We start from the raw sequence: 25,121 nt of genomic DNA, 5'->3' as shown, positions 1-25,121 counted from the left end.
AGGAGAGAAGGCAAAATAGAAAGGACAAGATGTTTCATCTAGTGGAAAAATTTAGCTAAAACCAGGACAAAACAGAAAATTTTGTTTATTCTTACTGTAAAACAAAGGGCTGGTAAAATTGAGATGTAGATGTCAGTCTATAGCTTTTAGTTAGTTCTCCTCTGAAGCAGTAAAGTTGTGGGACATTAGTATCCCAGCAACTCCACTTTCATATATTACATATGAGCCATTGATTTTGTTTGCTGATTTGTTTGTTTTTCATCTGAAGATGACCTCTAGTGAGTGCAAATTCAGCATGATGTAATCAATATCTTTTTTTGGCGGACTGGAATAACTTTAAATAAAGCCATGATAAATGCACCAAGGGCATGCAAAATTCACTGCAGAGGCTGAAAAAGCAAAGGACATTGTACCTGCTATGCACTGCTCTTTATCTCCACGGTTTTAAGGCTCTGGTTTCTGGACAGCTCAGGTGGTGTTATTCTGAGGCTGATTTATTCTGTCAGAACTATGGATGCTCTTAGGAGGTTACTTTCAGTCACAGGACTGAATTCCCTGGTACTCTGCCATAGGATAAGTGGGCACTGTCAGAGTGGTTTGAATGCTCTTGCTTTCCCAGCAAAATGGAACATGTGTTTCCCACAGAATAATACACCCACGCTTTTGTGTTTGCACCAGTAAACATTTTCCATCCCCTTACATTTGTCTTCTTTGTGTTGCATTTCTGACAATCCCTGGAAAGCCCACGCTTGCTCTTCCCTCTTTTATAATGACTCTTAATTTATATTTTAAAAATCCTGCAGTGTGTTTTTTGGGGCTCTAATAATTTACTCTAATAATTAGTAATCTATTTGGTTTTGATTCTTTTGAGTTTCTAAGCTATCAATTCCTCTTCTAGCACCCTGTTTTCTTTAAAAGCCCCTAAAATTGCATGGTTGGAAACTAATTTGGGGTCTGTGCGAACATTGTTTTTAATGTATCTCATAATTTGTAACTAACATTTATTTACTTTCTTTTTTTCTACTTGCAGAAACCCATTAAAAGATAGGCTTTACTCCCATCCTCTCAGTTATCACTGTGTTATGTTTCTGGTATTTTCTGCAGGTAGAGCCTTTCTTTGTGAGCGTGGCACTGTATGACATCAAGGATGGCAGGAAGATTTCTGCTGATTTTCATGTGGATTTGAACCACACCCTGGTTAGACAGATGATTTCGGGCTCCTCAAGTCCATTAGAAAATGGTGCAGTTGAAAATATTGACTCAAATGAAACGGAAGAACCACAGGTCAAAGGGTTCCCAGAAGAGTGGCTGAAATACCCCAAACAGGTATTCCACATGTGCCTTGCATGGCTCAGTGACTCATGTGACTTATTTTAGTTTGGTAGTATTCTTTTTCATTGGAGAAATTTCACATGCCATGTTCTTGTTTTCAAGAAAATTCTCTTTTATGCATCAGTTGTGTTAGACCCATTTGTTTTCTGAGCTCCCTGTATAGACCATTTACAATCAGAACTGATAAAAGTTAGTGTCTCTTATTTAGAGAAAGCACCTATATTTCCTGTGCTCTTTGGGTCCATCTGCTGACCTCTCCCAACCAGCCAAACAAAATCACAACTCAAAGCAGCACCTAGATGCTGCAATAATCTCAAAGTGCTCCCACATTCTTGCTGTTGCCATAAGCTGTGGGCTGAAGCAGCATGTGTTACCTTTTCTCCTCCTTTCATTCCCTTGCAGAATGACTGACTCAGGCCAGCTCTTGGGTGCTGCCAAGAGGATCATTGCTGTTAGGCCATGCTAACATGGTCACACTGCTTTTTGACTTGAGTCAGTCTGTTTGCAAGGTGCTGCATGTGCACAAGCTGACTTCAGCACTAGCACAAAGATTTTCTTTTCCATCTGGCTGTGTTGGAATATATAGAGATAATAATCCTTAATAATCCTTTCTGGATTTGGTTTGTTACTGTTTCCATCAGCAGAGAGCACTGGCAGTATTTCATTTCTTCAGTATCACTGTATACTTTTGAACTGTTCTCCCTTTTATCCACAGGCTCTTTTCTCCATAAGTAATCCTCACTCTGAGATTGTGATGGTGGCAAAAATAGAAAAGGTGCTTTCAGGAAACATTGCCAGCAGTGCCGAGCCTTACATTAAGAATCCTGATTCTTTTAAGGTAATCATTTCCTGCTCTATAAGCTTCAGCCTGCTGAAGGCATTGCAAATCGTGCTGACAGATCTCAGACTGCTGAACAGGACAGGCTCCTGGGAGCCCCATGCTTCAGAAAGCAAATGTCCAAGTTCCACTGGCTGCATGAATGAAGCTCCATTTTGCCTGCAGCTTACAAATCCATCTGTGATGCATTGTTGTGCTGGTCAGCCTTAGTGCAGGGATGTTCTGTTTCAGCAATGTTTTAGAAATTATCAGCTATGGAACTTTGTACAGGAGCAAAGCTGGGGTAAGCATCTCTCTGTCTCTGGGAGCAGACACTGCACCTGCATTGGGTAGTTACAGAAAACTGGAGTAACAACTTTAATGCAGCTCTGAATAAAGGAGTGGTGACAGGGTTTAATTTGTCAGCAGCATCATATTCATCTTGTGATATGTCTGCTGTCTACCCCAGAACCATAACTGTTTTGTTATGAACAGTATCAGACCAAATTATTGTGGGGACACTAGCCTCTTTAGCTTGGATGTACTTTGTGCAGCATTTAAGATCTTAGAATGATACTGATGTAATAATTCCCATTTCCTTTTTTGCAGTGTGCACAGAAAGTGTTAAAATCCAATAAACAGTTCTGCAGCAAGCTAGGGAAATACCGTATGCCATTTGCTTGGTCGGTGAGGTATGTGTTCATTCTTTTCATTATTTTATAAGCATCTTACAGCTTATTCCCTTGGATTTCTATCCTTATATTCTTTTCCACTTTTTCTGCCTGAAGCTAAGCAAAGCTTTCTCTCTGGTCCAGGACCCCAGAATATCCTGCAGGCTTTTTGTTTCATTGCCCTATTTTTCTCACAGCTAAACGTCAGTTCCTTGCTCATTAAATATTGCTGTGGTGGAATCTTTTCTTCAGGTATGTAGTGAAGTTGCTAGGGAGCAGCAAAGGCAGCTGACAGAATATCAATTTATTGTGAGCTACACCATTCATTGGGCACTAAAAATGACCAAAGAGATTTCAAAGTCACTGTTCTCATAAGAATTTCCTGCAAAGATAATTGTGGTCTGAAATAGAGTTGCAGTAGCCACCTAAAAAGTAGGTGCAGAGGCACCTGTTCTTGAGGCTGTGTTCCTGTTTTGATGCCTGTCAAGTTTTAAGAAAAATCTAGCCAAGGACTTGAAATGCTGTGGGGGGATTATAGTTCAGGTACTCCAGCATTTTTCATGGCCAGTAGGGTGATGGAGAAGTTCTGTTTTCTCGTTTGGCAGGTCAGCTGGGTTTTCTTGCAGGTCAGTGCAGTGGCAGTAAGGGATTTTTATTCTTCTCTCCTCCTGCATAATTTTTGCTGGTCTCACCTCAAGACTGAGGCATCCCTGTACTTTTTGATCCCCTTTAACCAAATTTGGCTTTTTTTCCCATTTGTTCTCCCTTCAAGTTTTGCTGTAATTGCTTTCTCTGTCCTCTCCCTTTTTTCTTTCTCAATCTTGTGCAATTTCTCCAATTTACTACTGCCCTGGGATGAGAGCTCCTGATGGAGACCCTCCTGTGGCAGCTCTCCCTTCTTTCTGCCATGAGTAGAGCAGGGAATATGAATTTCCATATTCCCTATAAAAAGGAAAGTTGTCAATTGCCAAGTGCAAGCATTCCCCCTCCTCTGTGACTTCTGTTCTCACAGTAGCAGGCCACGTGGAGAGCTCCCTGAAGTTCTCAGCAGGGAGACATGAACAGCAAGTGCTGGGTGGCAAAGTTGTGTTGTGGCACTGCCCATGGTAATGAGGGAGAGCTCCATGTGTGCTTCTGGTGTGGAGCACCAGGAGGGCACAGTTCCCATGACACCTGCAGGGGAAAACTTCTGATTTTAGAATATGGTGCTTAGATGGCAAAGCAGAAAAACATGTAGTGAAGTATGGCCATTTGAAGGGTTCATTTATATTTTGTTTACATACTTTTATGTCAATATCCAGTAAGAACAGGAGAGTTAAGTGAGTGCTCAGGAGGACAGATAATGTAGTTTTATCTGTCATTGCAAGCTCAAGGATACTCATAAATATTTGCTACTTCTGTGTAGCCAGGGGACCAATAATCGAAATCATATTGAAGGGATGATAAAGACACTTGCACCATGTAACTGTGCAGTGGCAGGAGGTGCAGGCTTGGCACCAGACTGACCTGAAGCTTCCTATTAACCCTGCCTGCCTGTGCTCTGTGGCAATACCATCAGGAATATGTCTGCAACTCAGCCCTTGCTGTGGTAGCTGTCTATAAGTGGCATGGTGGTTTTAACTGGTTCAGGGTCTGGCCAGGCACTCATGGGTATAAAGAAGGCTTAGAACATTCTTCCACAGCTTCAGCAAATCATGGCAGAAATAAAATACAGAAAGGTTTTCTTCTCATTTTGAAAGAATTTAATTTTTCTTGGATTTTCCAAGTGTCAGTCTCTTTCCTTGTGATGAGTGGGCAGGAGCAGGATTTGGGCTGTGCCCTTCTCCTCTGGTTCTCAGCTGCTGGGCTGTGTGTGCCCCAGCTGTGCTGCCTAAGTATGTGCCCCAGCTGTGCTGCCCAAGTGTGTGCCCCAGCCCAGAGCTCTGGCTGCAGCTCTGCCTAAGAGAAATCTCAACAGACATGAGTGAAGTTTTTGCTGCTGCTGTCCCTGTAATGCTGAGAGCCCCCTAAATAACTGTAAAGTTAGGGTGCACTGAGAATATTCAAATTCTACACGCATTTACATCTGCTTGTGTGTTAACTTTGCTCAGGTCTGACTTTGGTAAAAGCAAAGTATAAAATCTATTTCTGCTTTCACTGCTTGAAAATAGAAGTTTCCACATGAGGCTATTGCACTACAGGGGGAAAGAAATGGTTTGGCTATGATAAATAGCAAAACCCTGGGTTTGGAAATGTGTTTTCCAGTTAGTTCATTCTGGCATTAACCACACTCCTGTTTTTGTGTGGAAATTTCCCTCCTTAAAGCTGTTACAGATGGCCACAGTGTGATTTTTACGTATGCACTCAACAAGCCAAACTCTTGACAGCTGAGTATTGCACATGTGACTGAAACTCTTAATTAGCTCCTGTGGCACCAGTTTGTTAGCATTGCTCAAAAGCATGACTCAGGGCTCTTCCCTGAGTTCCTGCTGGGAAATCTGGTGTCTGTGTGCTCTTGCAGGTATAATTACAGTACGTGTTAGAATTACAGTGTGTCAGAGTCTCATTTTCCTGCCAGAACTGCCAAAGTTTGCAAATATCTGCCTCAGCTACATATTGTAGATGTGGGGGGAAACTTCATTCACAGAGATTAGTTTTTACACTCTTACTCCTTCAAACCTTCTCCACCCTCGTAAGCTTCATGTTTTAGAGCCTAATATATGAATCCTTCAGCAGCTTGTTCAGCTGCTGTAGTTTGAGGTAGCTGAAGGCAAATGAGACTGCACTGATTTTCAGTAGCAGCAGGTCTGATACTGGAGGTGAGCAATTTTCCCTCAAATCATAAACCACTACTTCAAAAGTAACATTTTTCAAAGTTAAATTATGAACAATATGCAGGGTTTTTTTGTGCTTCACAAGTTTTTGGGTTTGTGGACAATCATCTAACAATGTCAGAAGAGCAGAATGATATAAACACTTAAGTACTGAGATGATGTTTCAGTTTTTTGTATCATCTATTAACTTGCTTTCCCCTAAATTACCACTTTTAGAATATCTTCAGGAGTTTAGTTCAGTGAAATTTTTCTTACTAAAATATCTCAGTAAATAGGTACCCAGCACTAAGGTACATTGTTAGTATGTTAGACAAATATTGGACTCCTGGAGTGTAGAAGTTTTTCAAGCATTTCCTTCTTTAGATGTGACAGTTGTCATTCTCAGGTGCCTTCAGTATGATCCCTGTGATAAGGAGCACTCTTGTTCTGAAAACATGAGACTGAAAACATGAGACTGCAGTTACTTGATTGCAGCTGTAACACTTTCAGTACTTGATTCTCTGGCAATTCCTCAGCTTTAATGCACCTCGGGAATGGAGACACCAGTACATTTGACCTGTGCATAAAACATACCTTTTTAAGAAAGGTTATCTCATTTTCCATGCACATCTAAACTACTCATGTGGTTGTAAGAACTTTATGTAAATGGAGTACTGTGTGTAAACTGGAGAACTAAAAATACTTCCCTGTTTTGTAGTGGTTTCATGCCATCAGTTTTGTCCTGGGTGCATTATTTGGGCAGGGACATACTGCTGAACCAGTCCTAGAGGCAGAGCATGTGATAGCCAGGGAGCACTGATGCTCTGGAACAGTGGTTGTAGGCAGGATGACTTTGTAAAGCCCTTCTGACTCTGAACCAGAGGGGAGGAGTGGGCAGTTGTGGAATCTTTTGGGTTTGAAGATACCTTGAGGACCATGGTGCTGTGTCCCTGAGCCTCCTGGAAGGCAGTGCTCAATACCACTGACCCAGAGTGAGCTATTTCCAGCTTCATTTCCTTTTTCACTTGCATCTGCCCTCCTTGGTGAGTGCCCCTACATCCTACTGCACTGAGCAGGGGTTTGCTTGGTGTCAGAGCCTGCTCTGGAATCAGTTAATATTTTAATGTGAGCTGGGTTTGCTCAGCATCACACTGCAGAGCCCAGTGGCACAGTGGAAATCACTCACGCAATGTTTTGGTCCTCTCTGTTAGTCAGGAGGAAAAAGCAGGGCCAAATCCAAGACATATCATAGTGTCACCTATACTGTAATAATTATGAAATCTTTTCTCTTTCCTTTTTCTTTTTTTCTAGCAGCAGTTTAATAGGATTTGTAGAGTAAGTGGTGGCTGCCAGAAATGAGGTCTGGTTTCTCCCTAGTAAGCTTTTTGACATGGTGTGTTGGTGTGGACCTTATTCCCTCCAACAGCTGGAGGTAAAAAACTGATAGAAGAGAGTTCATAATTCTTGACAGTTGCAAAGAAATGAGATAGGAATGCTTCTCTCAGTTAATTAAGTGAAGATATGGTGCATTTATACTTCTTCTTGGAATCTTCTTCCAAAGGTTTGCTCCATTATTTTGCATCTGGCAACAATTTGTCCTGGCATCAATTCTTCTTCTCACTGGCTGTGGAATAGAGAAGTAAATTAAGGAAGCAAGATTGGCCAAATGATTCACAGAACAGCACTTAGTGTCAAGAACATTTTACTTTTGTTAAGCAATGTTTTTTCATACTACAGTTGAATCCAAGGTTTATTAATCTGGAGAGCTGTTACATTTTCCAGTCCAGCCAGCGTGTGTGACCCTTGAGGATATACAAAGGGCACTGCAACGTCTTAATTAAATCCTGCAAGTGTCAATGAGCAGGAATGGAAATGTCTGGAAATGTTTTCCTGTGCACAAAACAGCTGATATTTATTGTTCTCAGTTATAGATGCCTATCCTTCTTTTCCAATTCATTGGGCACTTCGTAACTGGTTAATCAAAAATTTAATTGGTGATCCACAAACTTGTTTTGTGAGGGAATGCTAAGCCACAGTGAGTTGGTGTCTTGCTTCTGGAGGGCACATGAGAAATTTAATGCACAGGAATATTCATTGAGGTCTCTAACTTGGTTCTGTAAAAGCATGTTGTTTCATTGTGGTAAGAGGTGGTGGTTGAAATTTGACAGCTAGCTATGATGTCCATTCCTTAAAATTATAATGATTTTCCTTGGATAATAACTTCTTGGATGAAATTACCTATGGATGAAACTACGTACTGATACATTGAATTCTTTGAATTGATTTCTTGAAATAAGGAATCAGTCTCTTTGTTGAAGGGAGGAATCATGCCCATGATGGGTGAAAGGCTCTTGCTCAAACCAGGTCTGAGGTTTTTGCAGGACTGGGATGCACATGGAATAAACTGAAATTGCCTTTGTCCTACAAGCATAAAGCTTGGCAGGGCTCTCTTGGGTGAAAATCTGCAGAGGCCATGAAATAAGCATTCATATTACAACCTTGTTAAAATATTACATGACAATTTCAAATGCTCAAGTATATACATACATACATACATGTATATGGATGAGTGTTTATAAATATGTTACTTTTCTTTCTTTATAGGCCAGTGTTTAAAGATAATCAGGGAAATGTTGACAGAGACTCCCGATTCTCACCCTTATTCAGGCAAGAAAGTAATAAGATTTCCATGGAAGATTTGATTAAACTAATAACAGAATACAGAAGGTAAGGTAAAGTTTCTAATTTGCTTTGAAGCTTTATAAAGCTGTGCAGAATAATTGTAGCGGTTTTTTTCATTTAACACAGTGTGCCAAAGTGGCCATGTTAAATTATATTACATTAGTGTTTTTCACATTAGGTTATTACCTGCCAAAGAGTGCTTGAGGTTGGACTTTCCAGGAAAATTGAAATGCCATTTGGCACATTCAAATAAATGTTATAACCTAAAAATATTGATTGTTTAAATCAGCTTATACCGGAGGAGATGCAGGTGAAGTACCCAACATTATCTCAGGGAAAAAAAAACAAAAAAGAGTGACAGAGATACAAAATCATCCTTTTGTGGCTTTCCCAACTCCTTGCTTTTGTTTGTTTGAGTCTCTGTGGCAAACTCAAGAATGGACATTGAAAGTAAAAACCTTCTCCAAGTGTTTTACAGGCTGTAAATTTCTGAGGAGGTTTGGCTGGATAGTTTCCATACAGGTATAAATCAGGTTAATTCTAGAGCAGGGTCTGTGTTTATGCTGGATAAGTGACATGAGAATTGAACCATGTATTTCTCCTTGTCTCTTCTGCTCTAAATGGGCCTAAAAATTAATTAATCTAAATAATTTCTGTTCCATTTATATAAAAAGGGATCATAGAAAGATTGAATGTCAGTTATGCGGCTTGGATTAGGCCCTTAACTTTTTGTGCCTCCTTGATGTTACTGGTCAGGACACTCTAGTGACTATTCATTAGTGTCACCACTGCTGTTTTTGTGTCCCTAAAGCATCTCCTAGACAAAAGAGATTTAGCATCATGGTTTTGGCACTCTCAAATTGCTCAGGCACAAGGAATGTGTCTTGGTCCCCTTTCAGCATGGCACTTGCAGAGGCCACAATGTTGTGAAATCCTCTCATCCCAGTGCTCACTGAATTCCTTTTAGGGAATATTTCATTCAGATTTTAGAAAGTAAAAGTAGATAAGTTAATTCTCATAAATTTTGCTTCATCACTTCCTTTCCTGCGAAATAATACTGCTTGCAAAGAGAAGGTAGGAGTGAGACTAAGGGAAAAAAAAAAAAGAAACAACAAACCAAATAATATTTTATTTCTGCTGTTACATTTGATTAGAGTTTAATAGCCAATAGGTATATGTTAAATGTGTTTAATGTATCTTAAATATCTTAAATAAGGATCTGTTTTTCATTTTTTATTCATTTCTGTTATATTGTGTTTCTGATGTTATGATCTCTGTTGCTCTAATTTTCTAAAATGTTTTCATTTATCTCATTGCAGAGCAGAGAAGATTAGCAAAATACAGACTATACCTGGCTGTTTGGACATTGCAGTTGATTGTGTCCCTTTGGAACATCCAAGTATGATTCCACTTTAAAATTAATTATTCTAATTAAATAGTAGGCTTTCCGTCCATAATTGCGTCTCGAGACAGTTCTGACAGAAGTGTAGGAAAATGTATGCAAGGGAGTGGTTTTGATTTGCTGTCATTTAATTACACCACTCTTTGTTTCATCCTGTACCTGGCCAGATACAGCCCAGTTTTCAGTGTCTGTGAAAGAGAAGAAAGAAACCACACTGCTCCAGCTGGCCTAGAGCCACTTCTCCCTGGGCTGAGAGCAGCTGCATTGCTCTAAAACTGGCAATTTCCCCTTGTGCTAGCTTAGAAGAAAGTAAAATTTGGCATGGTGTTCATGGGGGATCACAAGCTTCTTTCAGCTGTCTCACAACACATTGGTAGACTTTTCCTGGGGGTTATTGTATGATCTGGGGAAGGAGTTTGTAGGCAGGGTCTGTCCAATGGCTTTTTCCAGAAATAGTTCTGGTTGCTCTGGACATCTGTAACATGCTGGCCCCTCTCAACTTGAGTTCTCCATGAAGTAAAATGCCTCACTGCTTTAATGGTATAGGAAGAGAAAGTATTCTCTGTCGAGTTTTAATGTCTCCCAGTCTCAGTGACAGAGATCTTATTTTCGTCTTCTGCTTCCTGATCTGATTTCAGTTACCCCAATTGCATCATATATTTGATCTAGTGCTGCACTGCTCATTTCTTCATTATATTTAGAATTCATATATTCATTATATTTATGTTATTAGATAATAGAAAAACTTAAATGAGCTGTTGAACTGTAAAATTGATTAGAAGCAGCATCAGTCAGCACATTCTGTAGAAGTTGTCCATATACCAATGGGGCTGTTACACCATCAAATGTCACCAAGTACTGTGGGTGTCAAAAGCGGTTACCAGTGCTGTCCAGTTTAATTCAAGTGAGAAATCATTTAAGGAATATATATTGCCATTGTTCTGAGGTCATGTGTAAATTTAAGGCATCTCAGCATTAGTAATTTTTTGTAAGTTAAGGCAGGGTTTTGTATGTTCCATCTCAATATTGCTTATAGTAGTAAGACAGTGAAAACAAGCACAATATATGATGGCTCTCTTTTCTTTTCTTTTGAAGACTGTGTAACTTCATCCTTTATTCCAATCAAGCCGTTCTATAATGTAAAGGAACATCAACCTACAGTGGAAGTTGAGGAGTTTGTGCAGGAATCAACAAAATATTCTCGACCTTACAGGGTGTACAAGAACCAAATATACATCTATCCAAAACACCTCAAGTATGACAGCCAAAAACACTTCAACAAGGTACAGAATGTGACTGATTCAGGCCAATATGGGGTTGCAGTGGCCTTCATGAGCTCTTTTAGGATTCAAGGAGAACTTATAAAGGAGAGGAAAATGGTGATGTCACTGAGTTGGCTCTTCATCTTTTTCAGCTTTTGCAATCATAAAACCCTGATACAATTTTAATGAATCTATGGGTTAATTTTAAGTTGTAACAGTGATTGAAAGAGAGATAATGTAATACTTTCTTCACAGTTTTCAGAAGGCTTTATATTAATGACATAAAGTGTGCAGATGAAATTAATCTAGATAATGTTTGTAGTTCTTAAATCAAACCTGGTACTACTTGTGTTTCCATGGTGGTTGATAACTAATAAGGACAAGATATAGATAAGTCGTGATCACATAATAGCTTCTACTCAGTCATTTTGAGGCCTGGCTTGCATTTTTCATTTTTCTTGGAAAGTTTATTTCTTGTGATATTGTTGAGGCTTACAGGCATTTATAAATATTGAAACACCATATGCATGTTTCTCTTGGATTCTGAAAAGGCCTTATTCCAGCTCTGTAGTTTACTTGAGTTTTTCTGGGTACCCCGTTTCTGATCTCAGCTTTAATGTACTCCTGTCTCTCCAGGCACGGAATATAACAGTGTGCATTGAGTTCAAAAGCTCTGATGAGGAAGGAGCAAAGCCACTCAAGGTGAGCTGCAAGAGCAGGATGTTCAGAGGGTGCTGTTTCTGAGGACATTACTTCTAAAACCCAGCAGTAAGGGTGATACTGAACCAGAACAATTCAGGAGTGGATGTTGTCATACATCCCTCTAATTTTGCACTGTGGTTCTGTTAGATCCCAGCTGGTCACAGTGATTCCATTTTGCAGTGCCAGCGTTCTGACTGGTGGTGGGGAAAGGAGATGACATTAGAAAATTGAACCATTTTTTACAGTGCAGCTTGCTTTTTCTAGAATTTATCACTTATTCTACATTTCTCATTAAGCTGTGGAGACCTCACTGAAAAGAGTGAGGCATGAAACTAGGAAGACTTGAGACTTTATTCTTAATTTTGTTAAGAATTAATCATAATTCTTAACTTTGGTGTTGCCCAAGGGCTGTTGCATAGCCCAGTTATGGTCTTATTTTCCCAGCAATAAATAAAACTGCCATTACTCAGTAATCAAGAGCTCCCAGACAGGACCCTGCCAGAAAAGAGATTCTTAACAGGGATCGCTTTTGTAACATTTGAAACTCAGTAAAAGCACTGTATTGTGTATTGAACTGCATAAAAGTGAAATAGATTTTGTAAAGCTTTTTGCAGAAAACTCTGGAATTGATAACAGCAAGGAAAAAGTCTAAGGAGTCTGCATTGCTTAATTAAGCATAGGGTAATTTTCATAGAATCAATTGACTTTTACTGGAAGTGTGTATAAAAAAATCCAGGTTTGAGCACTTAAAACATTTCTTTTAATATTTGATAAAGTAATGATCAATCTTTTATGATAATTGTTTTAAATGTACATACATATTAGATATACCAATACTAGTATCTTCAGCAGAATTTCCCAATGTAATGAAAACATGTTACTTTAACAGTGTATTTACGGGAAGCCAGGTGGACCCTTATTTACAACCTCAGCCTACACTGCTGTGCTACATCATTCCCAGAATCCTGATTTCTATGATGAGGTCAGTCTGCTTTTTCTTTCATTAAATGTCTGCCAATCCCACGTGTTTGCCAATGAGACAGAAAAATATCTGTACTGAATGCTTCTGTTGCCATTGCTTGTGTATCTGGAAGGGCTGTGCAGTGTAGATTGATATGCAGTCTCACATTTTGTTTTCTCTTCTTAAATTAACTCAGTGGATTGTTCCTTTTGTAAGATGCTCTGAGTACAGTTAAGATGCTGTAGAATTAATTAGGAACAGTCCAGCTCTCTAAAATGCATGTCTGGATTACATTAAGGATCCAGCTGCATCTCTGAATTTAATGGAAACAGTAAACATTGTGATGAAGTGTGGAGCCAAGTGTCAGAACAAATCCCTCTCTGACATACAAGATCTGCATCGGGGCATTTTTTTTGATGCAGTGGTTTGAACAGAATGTACAGTGACGTGTGGTGGCTGCAGCAAGTCCTTCAGCTGCTGCTGCTGAGGAGCAGCTATAGAGTAGTTCATGTGGTGGCCTTTGCCAGATGTTACTCACACGTGCATCTTTTTGTTTCACCAACACCAGGTGTTGATGCCCCAGGCTTCCTGCAGATGAAATTAATTTCACCTTATCAGTGACTGGTGTGTTTGAGGGCTTGTGAATGTCAACTGTCTGTTCTGGATTTTCCACTACTGCTGCTTTGTGTGTAGTGATGAGACTGGCAAACAGCATAGAGTTTATAGCCAGCATTTTCCAAGCTGTTCTCCTAGACAGTAAAATTTCCTTCTTCAGTAAAACTTTACTTTGATAAAATTGCTGAGACAAGATCAGCAGATAATGTACAGCTACATGCGAAGTATTTATTTTTAAGGTTCTTGTTTAGGAACTGAGGTGGAACTTAAAGCATTAGATTTTCAGAGATTTTGAACTCCTTGCTAATCCTTTACAAGGTGTGTTTTGGGGTGTAACCTCTGAAAGTGTCCTTCATGTGATGCTAGTGAGCTACTTGGTTTGGGGAGATTGGTTTGAACCTGAATGAGCAGCTGAATTCAGATGTGAATAGGCAATTTGGCAGGAAGAGGTGTGCACCTGTCCTAAATGTCCATAGTAAAGCAGGTGCAGAATTTAAAAGTATGTAGGATGTTAAGAAGAAAGTTGTCTTCATTTCTTTCTCTGGGTGCCCATTTTGTATCTGTTTATGGTATTAGGTTCTTACCCATAAGCTGATTTAACACTGGGAGCAATTATCGACAATTTCTAACCCTTACTTAAGCACAGGATTAGCTTGGATAAATTTCATCACAGCTCACAAGAGCAAAGGGTTATTTTTATTAGTTCTTATGGCAACATATTTTGATTAGTTTGTATTTTTCTTCCAATAGGTTAATAATACCTGAAAACCAGTATCTAGTATCATGGATACTAGATACTGAAAACCAGTATCTAGTACCAGTATCATGGATGTCATGATATGGGATTTAAGAGTGAGCAGAAATTATAAATAAAAGTTTATTTGCATGTCAGCCTTTATTACTTGGTCTTTGCCATGAAATGATGATGAAGCAGTAGCAGAGATTTCATTTTAGTTTTAGTTTGGTCGTCCTGAAAATATGAGCACGGGGCTGGCTGTTAAAGTGCAGGTGATCACTTCTAAGCAGAATCCACCTCTCTTTAGTTCTGTCCTCTTTCATCTTACGCTCTTTCATCATTAATGAAAATATTCCTCCACAAGACAAGGTTGAAAAAAAGCTGTTTTAAGTAAAAGTGATAGATGATCCTCATAAACAATTTCCTTAAGAGAGCATTTCTTACCATGGGGCAAACATTACCCAGTAAAGGCAGGATGTACTTAGACCTCTGTGTAGAGAGATGTCACTCATTTAGCCCATCTCTGATGCCTGGTTTAATTGATTTTTAAACTAAAGTGAGGTGTAACATTTTACATTTCAGGTGAAAATTGAACTTCCCACTCAACTCCATAAGAAACACCACATTCTGTTTTCATTTTATCATGTCACCTGTGACATAAATGCAAAAGCTAATGCCAAAAAGAAAGAGGCTCTGGAAACACCAGGTACCTGTAGTAGAATTCTTTTCAATTATAAATATACATTATGAACATTCAAATAAGGATTTCAAAGTTTTTGGCTGGATGTTGTCTTCCTTTAAACTTTGTTTTTCCAAAGAGTCCCATTTATTTGTTCTTTTGCACAGTGGGGTTTGCCTGGCTCCCTTTGTTGAAAGATGCCCAATTGGCCTCCCAGGAGCACCAGGTGCCAGTGGCCAGCAGCCTGCCCCCCAACTACCTGAGCCTTCAGGAGCCAGCAAGCACAAAGGTATTCATTCACCCCTCCTTGTTACTCACTTGGCACAGAGCTCTCATTTCCAGCTGTTTTTCATGAGATCAGATTTTATTTGCCTTTTCTGGGGAGTGTAAATGGTAAATAGGGTTTCTGGTTTAGAATACTTATGTACATATCACTGAATATAGGAACTAATATATGCAGCACTGAGCTGAGTGTCCTATGTTGCTGATTCACAGGTGTATAAGGAAAAAGTGTATTTTATGTATTCTACAGAGTTTTAACTCCTCAAATGTGAATCAGAGTGGTCAAAAAGGACTCCTTTCACAAATTCAGGACATATGACATTCATTCTCCAGCTGATGTGATCCACAGTCATGATTCATTCTCCAGTTTTGTGGTGTGATATCATATTTTCCTGCTGATCCAATCCAGCTTGGATTATTTCTGCCTCCTTGTGTTTGTTTTGCCATTGTCATGAGGACAGGGTGGGGCAGGATCTGGTCCCTTGAATGGTAGCATTGGTCTTGTGCTGAAAAGTGGGTTTTACTGCAGTGATGGTGTTTGTGAAAGCACAGCAGCCAGTGCAGTTCATGCACTCTCATGTGCTAAGCTGTGCCCTGGAAGTTTGATGCAAACCTGAATAAATAGGAAACAGGTGGACAAATTTTTTTTGTTGTTGTTTTTGCTTTAACAGCAGATTGGCAGTGATATAAAATGGGTAGACAGTGGGAAACCACTTTTCAAAGTATCTACTTTCGTTGTATCAACAGTAAATACTCAGGTAAGCCAACATTCCTCTTAGCTCTGTGACCTGCTTACACACAAAAAGTGTCAGAGAATGTCTGAAAGGGGTTTTAAAATCATGCATGAATTTGTTTCTAGAACATTTAAAGATTATTTCAGTGCAGAAGGGCAAGATGCCAGTGATGGAACACATACTTTTAAGGATACACAATTCAAAGAAAAATAAAAATTGTTTAGCATTATATCAATAGAAAAGTTGTGGAATATCAGTTTAAACAGAAAGGAAATAAAATACAAGGAAGGAAAAAAAAAGTCTGGCCTTTGAAATCCTCTAGGTTGTGAGGAAAAGATTAATCACTCACAGCAGTGCAAAAGGATTTGTCAAAGCACCTGGAATTTAGCAAGCTGTGCTAGCCAATGGGTTGGATTCAATAAATTTTCTTTCTGTGACTCCCATATAAGATGGTGGGGACCAAGTGTGTTCATGATGTCACAGGTGATTGCTGTAACTAGTTTCTGGCACTAAATTCTAATTGTGCATAATATACATTAATGTGAATGTTTCCTATTTTAGGATCCATACCTGAATAACTTTTTCCATCAGTGCCAGGAAAGGGAAAAAGATCTGTCTCAGCCTCCTACCACAAACTTTATCAATTCTTGTAAGGTAAAGTAACCCATTTATTACAACCTACAAATTGTACTGTACAACTGTATTTAGGGCTTTCTCTGAACTCATCTCTGCAGAGTTCCAGCCATGGCACAGGTTCACCAGGAGGCAGAGGGTCTGTGACAGCTCCAGTCAGATGGACTTGATGGGGCAGATGCTTTGCTGGTCACCAGCTGCCTCCCATCCCTTCTCGTCCAGAGCAGGGCTGCATCTGCCCAACAGCAGCTAATCCAGCCTGTGCCAAGCTCTGATCCCATCAGGGGATAAGGGAATGTTGCTCCAGTAATGTCTGTCTACTGCAGCCTGTAGAGCTGCAGTATTCCTGATAATCCTCTCTTGCCTTAAATAACTTCTATCCTTAACTCCTTTAAAATCCTGGATGCTATTCCAAGGGCTGCTCAGGGTATTTGGTGGGTATAAATCAAGGGTGCTTGTTGCCTCTAAAGTTCTGAAACCAGAAAGAACATCTGCCAAGATGAAGCAAGAGCTGCATTAAATGCGCCTGTATTCAGTAGAAGTTAAAAACTGTGAGAAGGGAGGAGTGTGACAAACAAATTAGAAGACCTGCAAATAAATGTAAGGTCCTAATTCTTCACTTGTTCATGAGTACTGAAGTCCAGAGTTCTTGATATGCACTGTGCTTGTGGAACATTAAAGACAGATAAGCAAGAAAAGTGAAGGCAGATGTGACTCTGCTCCATCTCAGAACTGACTGGAACATCATACATATGGCATTTGTTGTATTTCTTTTTAGCACTGTGTAAAATCCTGCAGGTGTTTGGGGGTTTAGATGTTTGCACCATGTAGAAACTTTCCCCCTTTCCCCCCTTTCCTTCACTGGTGATGTTTTCCTGTAGGAGTGTACCTTCATGGGGAGAGATTTTTTTCTTTAATAAGCAAAGAATAGTTCCAGTAAATCATGGTAGTTCCCTGGACAAATCCATAAGGATGGCCACAACTTTTGTTTGTAGATGCAGCTCTACCTGCAAACCTGAAAAAAGTGTCTGTGTTTATAAATACTGTCTTGATTTAAAGAAATTATTAATTGTGTGTTCATGAATCAAAACATCAGTGTTATTTAGAGGCTATACCTCTACAGAATTAAGTCCTTAAGTTTTGGAAAGCTATTGAGCATAATGGGCAAAGTTTAGGAGCCCATAAAAGCTTTACAACTTGCTAGTTAGTAAACTGGTTGTCTAAACCACCAGACTTGCACCATTCTTTATTTGCTGTTTGTAGTTTATCTTCTGAAAATATTCCAGTGAATTTATTAGAAAGCAGAGACAATGTTGCGTGCAACAAGGAATTAGCTATGTAATATAACCATAATAAATAAGCTTCACCAGGGTATTTTGCTTTTATTTATAAATTGCTAGTACCTTTGTTAGAAGTTCCAGAATTATTTGGAAATACCCAAAATAAAAACCTAGGAGAAATTCAAAGGAGTTTGTTTGTTTTTTATCAAAAGCTTAATACATTCCTTGATTAGAGAAGATAATAAAATGTCAGGTTAGTGTGTTAATATTAATTTTTACCACTTTGCCTTTAGCAAAAGTATTTGAATTTATTAGATCTCTGCATTTAAAAAAAATGAGTTTTCCTAAAAATATTAGAAAATTATATTTTGAAAATAGTTCATGTCTTTTATTGCCCTGAGATAGTATCCTTAGTGAAAAAATTGGTTTGGTTTCACTCCTTTTTTTTTTTTTTTTTTTTTTCCTGTTAAGTCAGTATAGCACAAAATACTGGAATTCTGAACAATACCTTCTGTTGTGTTGATGGTCATATTTAAAACAATCTTCATGAGGAACCAATTCTCTACTTGGGTGACCTGTTTTCCTGCTGCTGGTACACCAGTGCCTGCTCTGCATTTTACCTGCTGGAGCAGCAGAGCTGCATGGCACCTGCCAGTTCACATTGCTTTCATTGAAAGTCTCTCACTTGCCTTCTTACCTCCCTTACAGAATTTGCTGAGGATTGAGAAGATCCATGTGATTATGAATTTTCTTCCTGTAGTCCTGAACCAGCTCTTCTGGGTTTTGGTGCAAAACAGTGATGAGGAAGTTGCAACAGCTGTGACCAGGTGTGTGGATAACTCCTGTGGGATGTACAGAATTCACTCAGGAGCACAAATGCAGATGTTAGTCCAGTTATAGCTGCTCATTTAGGCTTCAGTAGGTGAGAATGATGCTTTCCCCTAGCACTGGGCTCTGTGAATAACACGTGGAATTGTTGGTTTCATGTGGCTGGAAATTATTGACCATGGTGGACATGTCTGATTGTCCTGAGGCAATCCTAGGGAAAGGTCTCCTTCCTGAGCAGCTGAGAGCTTCCTGACAAAGCTGGGTTTCAGCTTTGGTTTATGTTTGGTTCTGAGGATGTGGAGTTCTGCACAGGAAGAGCTCAGCATCTTGCTGCATCCAGTGCAGAGTCAAACAACCAGGTCACACCATTCAGGGGCATTTTTTAATTATATCAGTAATAACTGAAAAGCAATGGAAGCATTTTTCAGAGAGCAGGCAAACAACTGCAATGATTTGCTGACTCTCTCACCCCTCACATAATGAAATTGTCTTTATTGATGCTGTTAATCAGGGCAGTAGGAAAAAAATACTGGCGAGATTATTATTGGTCTCTGCAGGAGGGCAGAAAGTTGTGTTGCATTTACTTGTGTCCATAGTGATGTTTTTGTTGTACTTCTTCCAGCAGCTAAACATGGGGACCACAATACTCCTAGTAGGAAAAAATTACAGCTGTCCTTTGCCACCCTGTTAGACTGATCTGCTGTCAGTATTCTTTGTTTCCTTCCAGAGATTGTGCTTCAGAATTTGTTCCTGAAGAACGATTATTTAGGGAAATTTAAAGGAACAGGAGGCAGAGTTCCCCATCTTAGCCTTGGAAAGCTAGAGTTTCAATATGCTTTATCAAAGGTTCATGGCATTTTTCAGGGCAAAGTCCAGTTTTAGCACAGCTAGGTACTAGGATTAAAAGATCCTTTCCTCATAAGTGTGTGTGATTTCATCACTGCACACTGTTTTTAAAGGGGGGAGACAAGCAGACCTTTGCTGGGGACACCTTTGTGGCCAGCAAATCAACTGATTTTAAGTCTAGAGAAAATGATGAATTGTGTCCCATGGTAGAATTTCAGCATCAGTTAACTGACTGGAAAAATGCTGTAGTAAAAGCAGCTGTTTAAAATACAGTTTTAATGATTAGATAGAAAAATTGAAGAATGCTATTTTTTTCCCAAGCCTTGAATTTTGACTATACACACACCTGGCCAAAAAAAAAAACCCAAAAAAAAAAAAAAAAAAAACCAAAAAAAAAAAACAACAACAAAAACAAAAAAAAACTAAGGGTACTCAGTGTTTTTCTTGCATGTATGGTGTCTTGTCTTCTGTGCTGGCAGAGCTGATGCCAATAGGAATATGCATGTCTGCTGTGTGTCATTCATTGACGTGTCCTATATATACACACTGTGTTTTGTTCTGAATAGCTTGAAGCAGCTTGTGTTGAACTTAATAAAAGCAACAACAACAGAATGAGAACATGGATTGGCTTATATGTTGTGGAGAAAACATTATTCCTTTTATACTCATGGTTATTTACTTGTCTGGGGGCCCAGTCATGTCGTCATTTCTCTGTCACATTTTTGCCAGAACTCATTTCAGTTTCAAATCAGAATGAAGGATAAAAGATCAGAATGCCCACAACTAATTCTGCCATAGATTTTGTGTTTTTCTACAAGTTTTGCTTTTTCTACAAAAAGCAAGAAATTAAATTAAAAATACTTAAGTGACTTAAGAAGCTTTTGGATCTAATAATAAGGATTACCAGAAGTCACTCCAATCACCAAGCTAGTCAAAAGGAGTACTTGTATGTGGGCCACAGTCAGGCATATTATTAATCTATTTTAGTCATATTGTTACTATGCCCATCCCTGAATTCTTTAACATAAAAATAAGATTATAAATTGCAGAGTCTTTTCTATATTAAGTATCCTTAAAAAATGAGCTCCCAATAATCAAAAGGAAAGGATATGGTCAAGTTGAAGACTTCTTGCCTAGATTTGTGTTTTCTGGAAGAGGATAATCTCAAACAAAGATAGCCCACGTATAAATTGAAGAGAAAACTTTGCTGCTATTCTCAGTTTCAGATAGTTACATTCTCAGTTTCCTGCAGTTTGTAGGAGCTCAGGTTTTGAAAGTGAGTGCTGGTGTGATCCAGGCAATTTTCTTCCCTGTGGCTGCTCCCCAAGCTTGCCTGTGGTCTCTCCAGGTGCCCAGGCTCTCCCTGCTGTGCAGTGCTGGGGGTGCAAGGGCACGAGCAGACAATGCTGCAGAGGGACCTGCTGGGGCTGCAGCCCAGCCTGCTGCTTGAATTTGAGGAGTTGTGCCAGCATAAGCAGAGTATCAGGGGATTTGCACAATTACAAAGACCTGAGAAAACTTGGCAAGTAGCATTCCTGGAGAAAGGTGCTCTTGCCTCTCTGTTTCATTAAAGTATTCTAATTTTTGTTATTCCCAAGTATTCAAGGCTTGCATAAAGTTCAGTTAGTTAATGTTTTCTCTTGTTGTGGTGACAGTGCAGTTGTTATCCTTAACACTGGGTGTAATGTTAAGCAAATGCATATATAACAGTACAATCCAAGCAGTGGAAAGCCCAAGAAAAGACTGGCTTTTCCCAGTGGACAGATTTTGCATGTGTTATTCATCATTTGGATCACATCCCTCATGCTCTGTTTTAGATGAGCTTACAAGAACAGTACAATGTGAGTATGAAGAAGACTTTCTCTGCCTTATGACAAAAAATAGCTCAATTTTTGTCCTTCTTTTGTCTTGCAGAGTTCTTACCAACATTGTTGCCAAGTGCCATGAAGAACAACTAGACAACTGCATCAATTCTTACGTGACAGTATGGCCAGTGTTGAAATGTTCATATTTTTGTGGAGAGATCGGTTGAGTTTGGTGGTTTTGTGGGCTTTTTCCTGTTTACTCTTAGTTGTTCTTGTTTGTAGCTTTTTCTGCATTTGCATCATAACTTTCTGCCACAGAGAGATTCTGTTAAGAAACTTTAAAACTCTTCTGTTGAGGACAAGCAGAGGTCTCTGCTGCTGCTGCAGCTTTTTTTTCCATAGAACACCAGGTTGAGCAGGCACAGGAGGGAGAAGCTGCAGTGCATTCAGCTGATAACCAGAACTTACATTTTAGAGCTGAAACCTGGTGTAAATGTACTAGCACTGAGCTTTTAGGAGTGTAGGGGGTCAGTCTTTGAAATTATGCTAAAGCAGGAATTTCCCACTGTGCAGGGTTTCAGAGAAGGGAAAGGGGAGATAACATGAAAGACCATGACAGGCACCAGTTTGATTCTGCTTGCAGTCTGCAGCACTCTTCTTGACTGTGATGAGACTTATCACTATAAAATATCTGGCCACTGTGGATATTCTCAGTTCAGTCAGAGAGAAAAGAGAGAGAATTCTTCCAGGCCTAGCCTGGGAAAGTTAGGAGAAAGAATTCAAAGAATTGTTATCTCTCTTTCTGTTTCATATTGTTTATAGATATGCTCTACCACAGTGTGCTGTTCATAGTGCACCAGTGGTGTGAAAGGTTTTCACTTTGAGACCAATCATATCTCACCTTAGTGATCCTGGTTATAAAAGAGGAGGGCTACTTGTTAATAACGATCCTTCTTTGCCTTCTGAGAAGGAATCTCTTCATTCCCATCCCTGCCTCAACAGCAACAGGCCACCTGTCCTGTACGGGTACAGGGTTGCCCTTGTAGGGTGATCTCTTTGAATCCCTTTCCTTTCAGTCCCTTGGAAAGGATCCACAAGTAGCAATTTTTGTAAACAAGGTGCTTCTGGATGTTCCTCATGGTTGCCAGATGGCTGCATGTCTCTTAGGAAGCTATTGCTTTTTAAGTAAAGTTTTAATTATAAAATCATTATTTTAGTCTCATGATCCCTTGTTTTTGCATGTGCTATTGTACATAAATTCTTTTCCCATCTGTGGAATTCAGATTCTGTGACTTTTTTCCTATTTTTTCAGCCTTTTTTAATCCTTTATTGTTTTGAAGACTAGACTGTATATGGGTAGGTACTGTATATGGGGTTTGCTTCTGGACAATCTGTAGTATTACTTAAAAAAACAAAGGCGTGGCCTCTTTAAAGATGACCTCCTTGTCATCCGTATCAGTTGGATATCTATTAAATGAGTATGAATAATGCTGTTGGCCAGCAACTATCTCATCATCAATCCACTTGAGTAACAGCTTTATAAGCTGAGAGTTTTATGAAGCAGTGTTTTTAAGCAGAAGCACAAATTAACTGCAGCTACTGGCATGGACAGAAGGATCCATAGACAAGTGAGCTCCATTAAAGGTGTTACACTTATTATTTCTTTCCCTTGCCTTTGTTGTTTTCCCTCTCTTTTAATTGCAGAGGAGAGGGAAGGTAAATTTTGTTCTAGTCATGCTTGAAGAATCAGTAGCAAGAAAGTTGTAACATTTTTGAGTGTTGTGTTTGCCAACTCATCTGTGTATTTCAAAGAGCAGAATAGAGGAAATTGAAGGGTATTCAAAGAGTTGAAGGAGATATTGCCATTGCTTTGTCTCTTGTCTTGCTCTGGTCAGTGGTGACAGAACTAATGGAGGTCATGACAGCAATGAGAGATCTCCCAGTCATGGAAAAAAGCTATGAGACATAAACATGTGGAGTGCTGTCTGTAATGGCATCCTGCTTCACTGTGCAACAAGTAGCTCTTATAAAAGTACATTTCATTTGTGGATGATGAGTAGTATTTGTGGCATAAGCTTGGAGGAAGGTGTTTCACTTTAGGAATAAAGTGAAAGCAAATACATTGCTGATAAACTGGAGACTTTAGCATTTTCATGGCTAGAAATATGAAAACATTATAGGAGTTAGACTGCTAAGTAGGAAAACATTTTAATTTCAGTGTTGACAATTGTTGATTGATACTTGCATGGCATGGATTTACTTTCCTACTTTATGATTGTATGTGTTTACAGGTCAGGCACCTCAGCCTCTGAGTAGTTCAGTTTTAGTCTCAAGTACCCCAGTTCAAGCACAGAAGAATTCTGCTGAGGTCCAGCAGAGTTTTTAAGCACAGAAGAATTCTGCTGAGGTCCAGCAGAGTTCTTCAGGCTCCAAAATAAATAAACCATGTAACATGTACATGTAGTTAATTAAATGGGTGGTAAAACCTCTTCTACTCAATAACTTTTCAAAATTGCGGTAGCTATCTACTACATGACCAGCTAATAATGTTTAAAATTACAGGTGATCATTAAATTGCACCATAAGACCACTTGGTCTGTTTTCTCATTTTCAGCAGCAGTCAAAACCCAATCTCTTTGTTTTCCATCTGTAAGGAAACAAATACCTACTTTATAAATGCTGTTTTGGGAATAAGTAAGTTGAGAATTGTGACTCACAATGCAGCAATAATGTGAAATTACACTGACTTAAATAACTGGACCCAGAAGTGCCAAACTGCTCAGGGAGAAGCTTATGACATCTGCTGTGGAAACAAAGCTGAATGTTAATAACGTGTTTTGAGGAAATATTTGTTTCTTTTACCAACCCAGTTGTTTTGAAAAGATTTTTACTCCCAGCTGATGCCCTGTCAGAGCTCTTACTTCAGGAAAGGTGTAGTGGTACCAAATTATTAGCTTAAATTGTTGAATAGTCATGGTAGTTTTATGAATTCCTAGGAACTTGGTAGGTAAATTTCTCCCTTGAGAGCTCAGTTTCTATAAGAGGTATAGTTTTACCTGTCAGTCAGCTGCAGTGGGTGCTCTACACCTTTCAGGATGAGGAGTTGTTACCAGCTGTGAGTAGCTGTTGCCACTGGAAGGAAGGAGCAGGTGAAAGGTGACCTGGACTAGGTGGGTGGAAAACCCTCCACACTTCCTCTGCTTGTTTTTTCTTTTCTTCCCAGGTTTGGAGGTGTCAGGATCCTATAATCTATTGAAAAGTACATCATAGCACTGATTTTAACCAGAATTTCCTCTTGATTCACATTAACCTGAAATCAACAGGAAGCTGTGTTTAAAACTGAGGTTTTGTAGGGGAGTGGTGTTGTGCCATTACCACCGGGGAAATTAAACTTTATGTGAATAGATAGTTCAGTCAGGATCTTTTGGCAGCAAAGATTGTCAGCTGTTAGTGGTACACAATTGATTTATCATCTCCTACTGAGGCTTTTTTGTATTTGTTTTAATGCACACTTTGAAATTTTTCATTTTTTCTTTCTTCTTCAGTATGTCTTCAGGACCAAATCATTTGATGAAAGAACTGTCCACGAGGAGCTATCCAAGAATGTGACTGGTCTGCTGAAGTCAAATGAACAAGTAACTGTGAAACAGGTTTTAAAGGTGAATGATAGCTTGAATTAGCACATTTGTGGTTTTACTACTGGTTTTCTGCTGAAACTCACTTAATCTCTTTCTCCTCTTCCTTTTCCCTGTATGACCTTTGTACAAATCACATTCTGCAGTGATCCAGCAGTCAGACTTAGCAGAGCTGCTGGAGGTTCTCAGCATAACACATATCTCAAGATGCTGTGGTTTGCATAATAAAATTCCTCCTGTCTATTACAGCTCAGTCAGAACCTGAGACCTAATTCTTACACAGTATGATGTGAGTGATTACTTTTAGGATACTCTGTTTTAATTTTTAATTTGGAAGATGCAAGGAAAATATTGATCTGTATGAAATTCACACATCTGTAAGGTGTGTCCCTGAGCCTCTGGGTTATGGTACAAGAGCTACTCAGTC

At 39.3% G+C, this 25,121-nt stretch overlaps 1 protein-coding gene across 17 annotated transcripts in view; it reads left to right on the top strand.

Annotated features, from left to right (window-relative positions):
• DOCK10 (dedicator of cytokinesis 10) overlaps positions 1–25,121 on the top strand; it is a 144,857-nt gene that overhangs the window by 84,946 nt on the left and 34,790 nt on the right. For 16 of the 17 annotated variants that reach the window (XM_085587690.1, XM_077785638.2, XM_085587684.1 and 13 more), the window contains exons 12-26: positions 1,105–1,326; positions 2,048–2,170; positions 2,759–2,841; positions 8,217–8,339; positions 9,614–9,693; positions 10,792–10,979; positions 11,595–11,660; positions 12,550–12,642; positions 14,555–14,678; positions 14,819–14,940; positions 15,605–15,691; positions 16,229–16,321; positions 18,289–18,407; positions 21,169–21,238; positions 24,605–24,718. In XM_085587690.1, coding sequence (XP_085443816.1) covers positions 1,105–1,326; positions 2,048–2,170; positions 2,759–2,841; positions 8,217–8,339; positions 9,614–9,693; positions 10,792–10,979; positions 11,595–11,660; positions 12,550–12,642; positions 14,555–14,678; positions 14,819–14,940; positions 15,605–15,691; positions 16,229–16,321; positions 18,289–18,407; positions 21,169–21,238; positions 24,605–24,718 — 1,707 coding nt within the window. The remainder of the gene's footprint in view (positions 1–1,104; positions 1,327–2,047; positions 2,171–2,758; positions 2,842–8,216; positions 8,340–9,613; positions 9,694–10,791; positions 10,980–11,594; positions 11,661–12,549; positions 12,643–14,554; positions 14,679–14,818; positions 14,941–15,604; positions 15,692–16,228; positions 16,322–18,288; positions 18,408–21,168; positions 21,239–24,604; positions 24,719–25,121) is intronic. The other variant, XM_085587677.1, reaches the window with a different exon arrangement.

The sequence above is a fragment of the Lonchura striata genome, chromosome 9 (genome assembly GCF_050655825.1).
Source record: "Lonchura striata isolate lonStrDom1 chromosome 9, ASM5065582v1, whole genome shotgun sequence".
Taxonomy (NCBI): Eukaryota; Metazoa; Chordata; class Aves; order Passeriformes; family Estrildidae; genus Lonchura; species Lonchura striata.
Note: the sequence above shows the minus strand (reverse complement) of the source record. Positions and strands in the feature narration are given on the sequence as shown.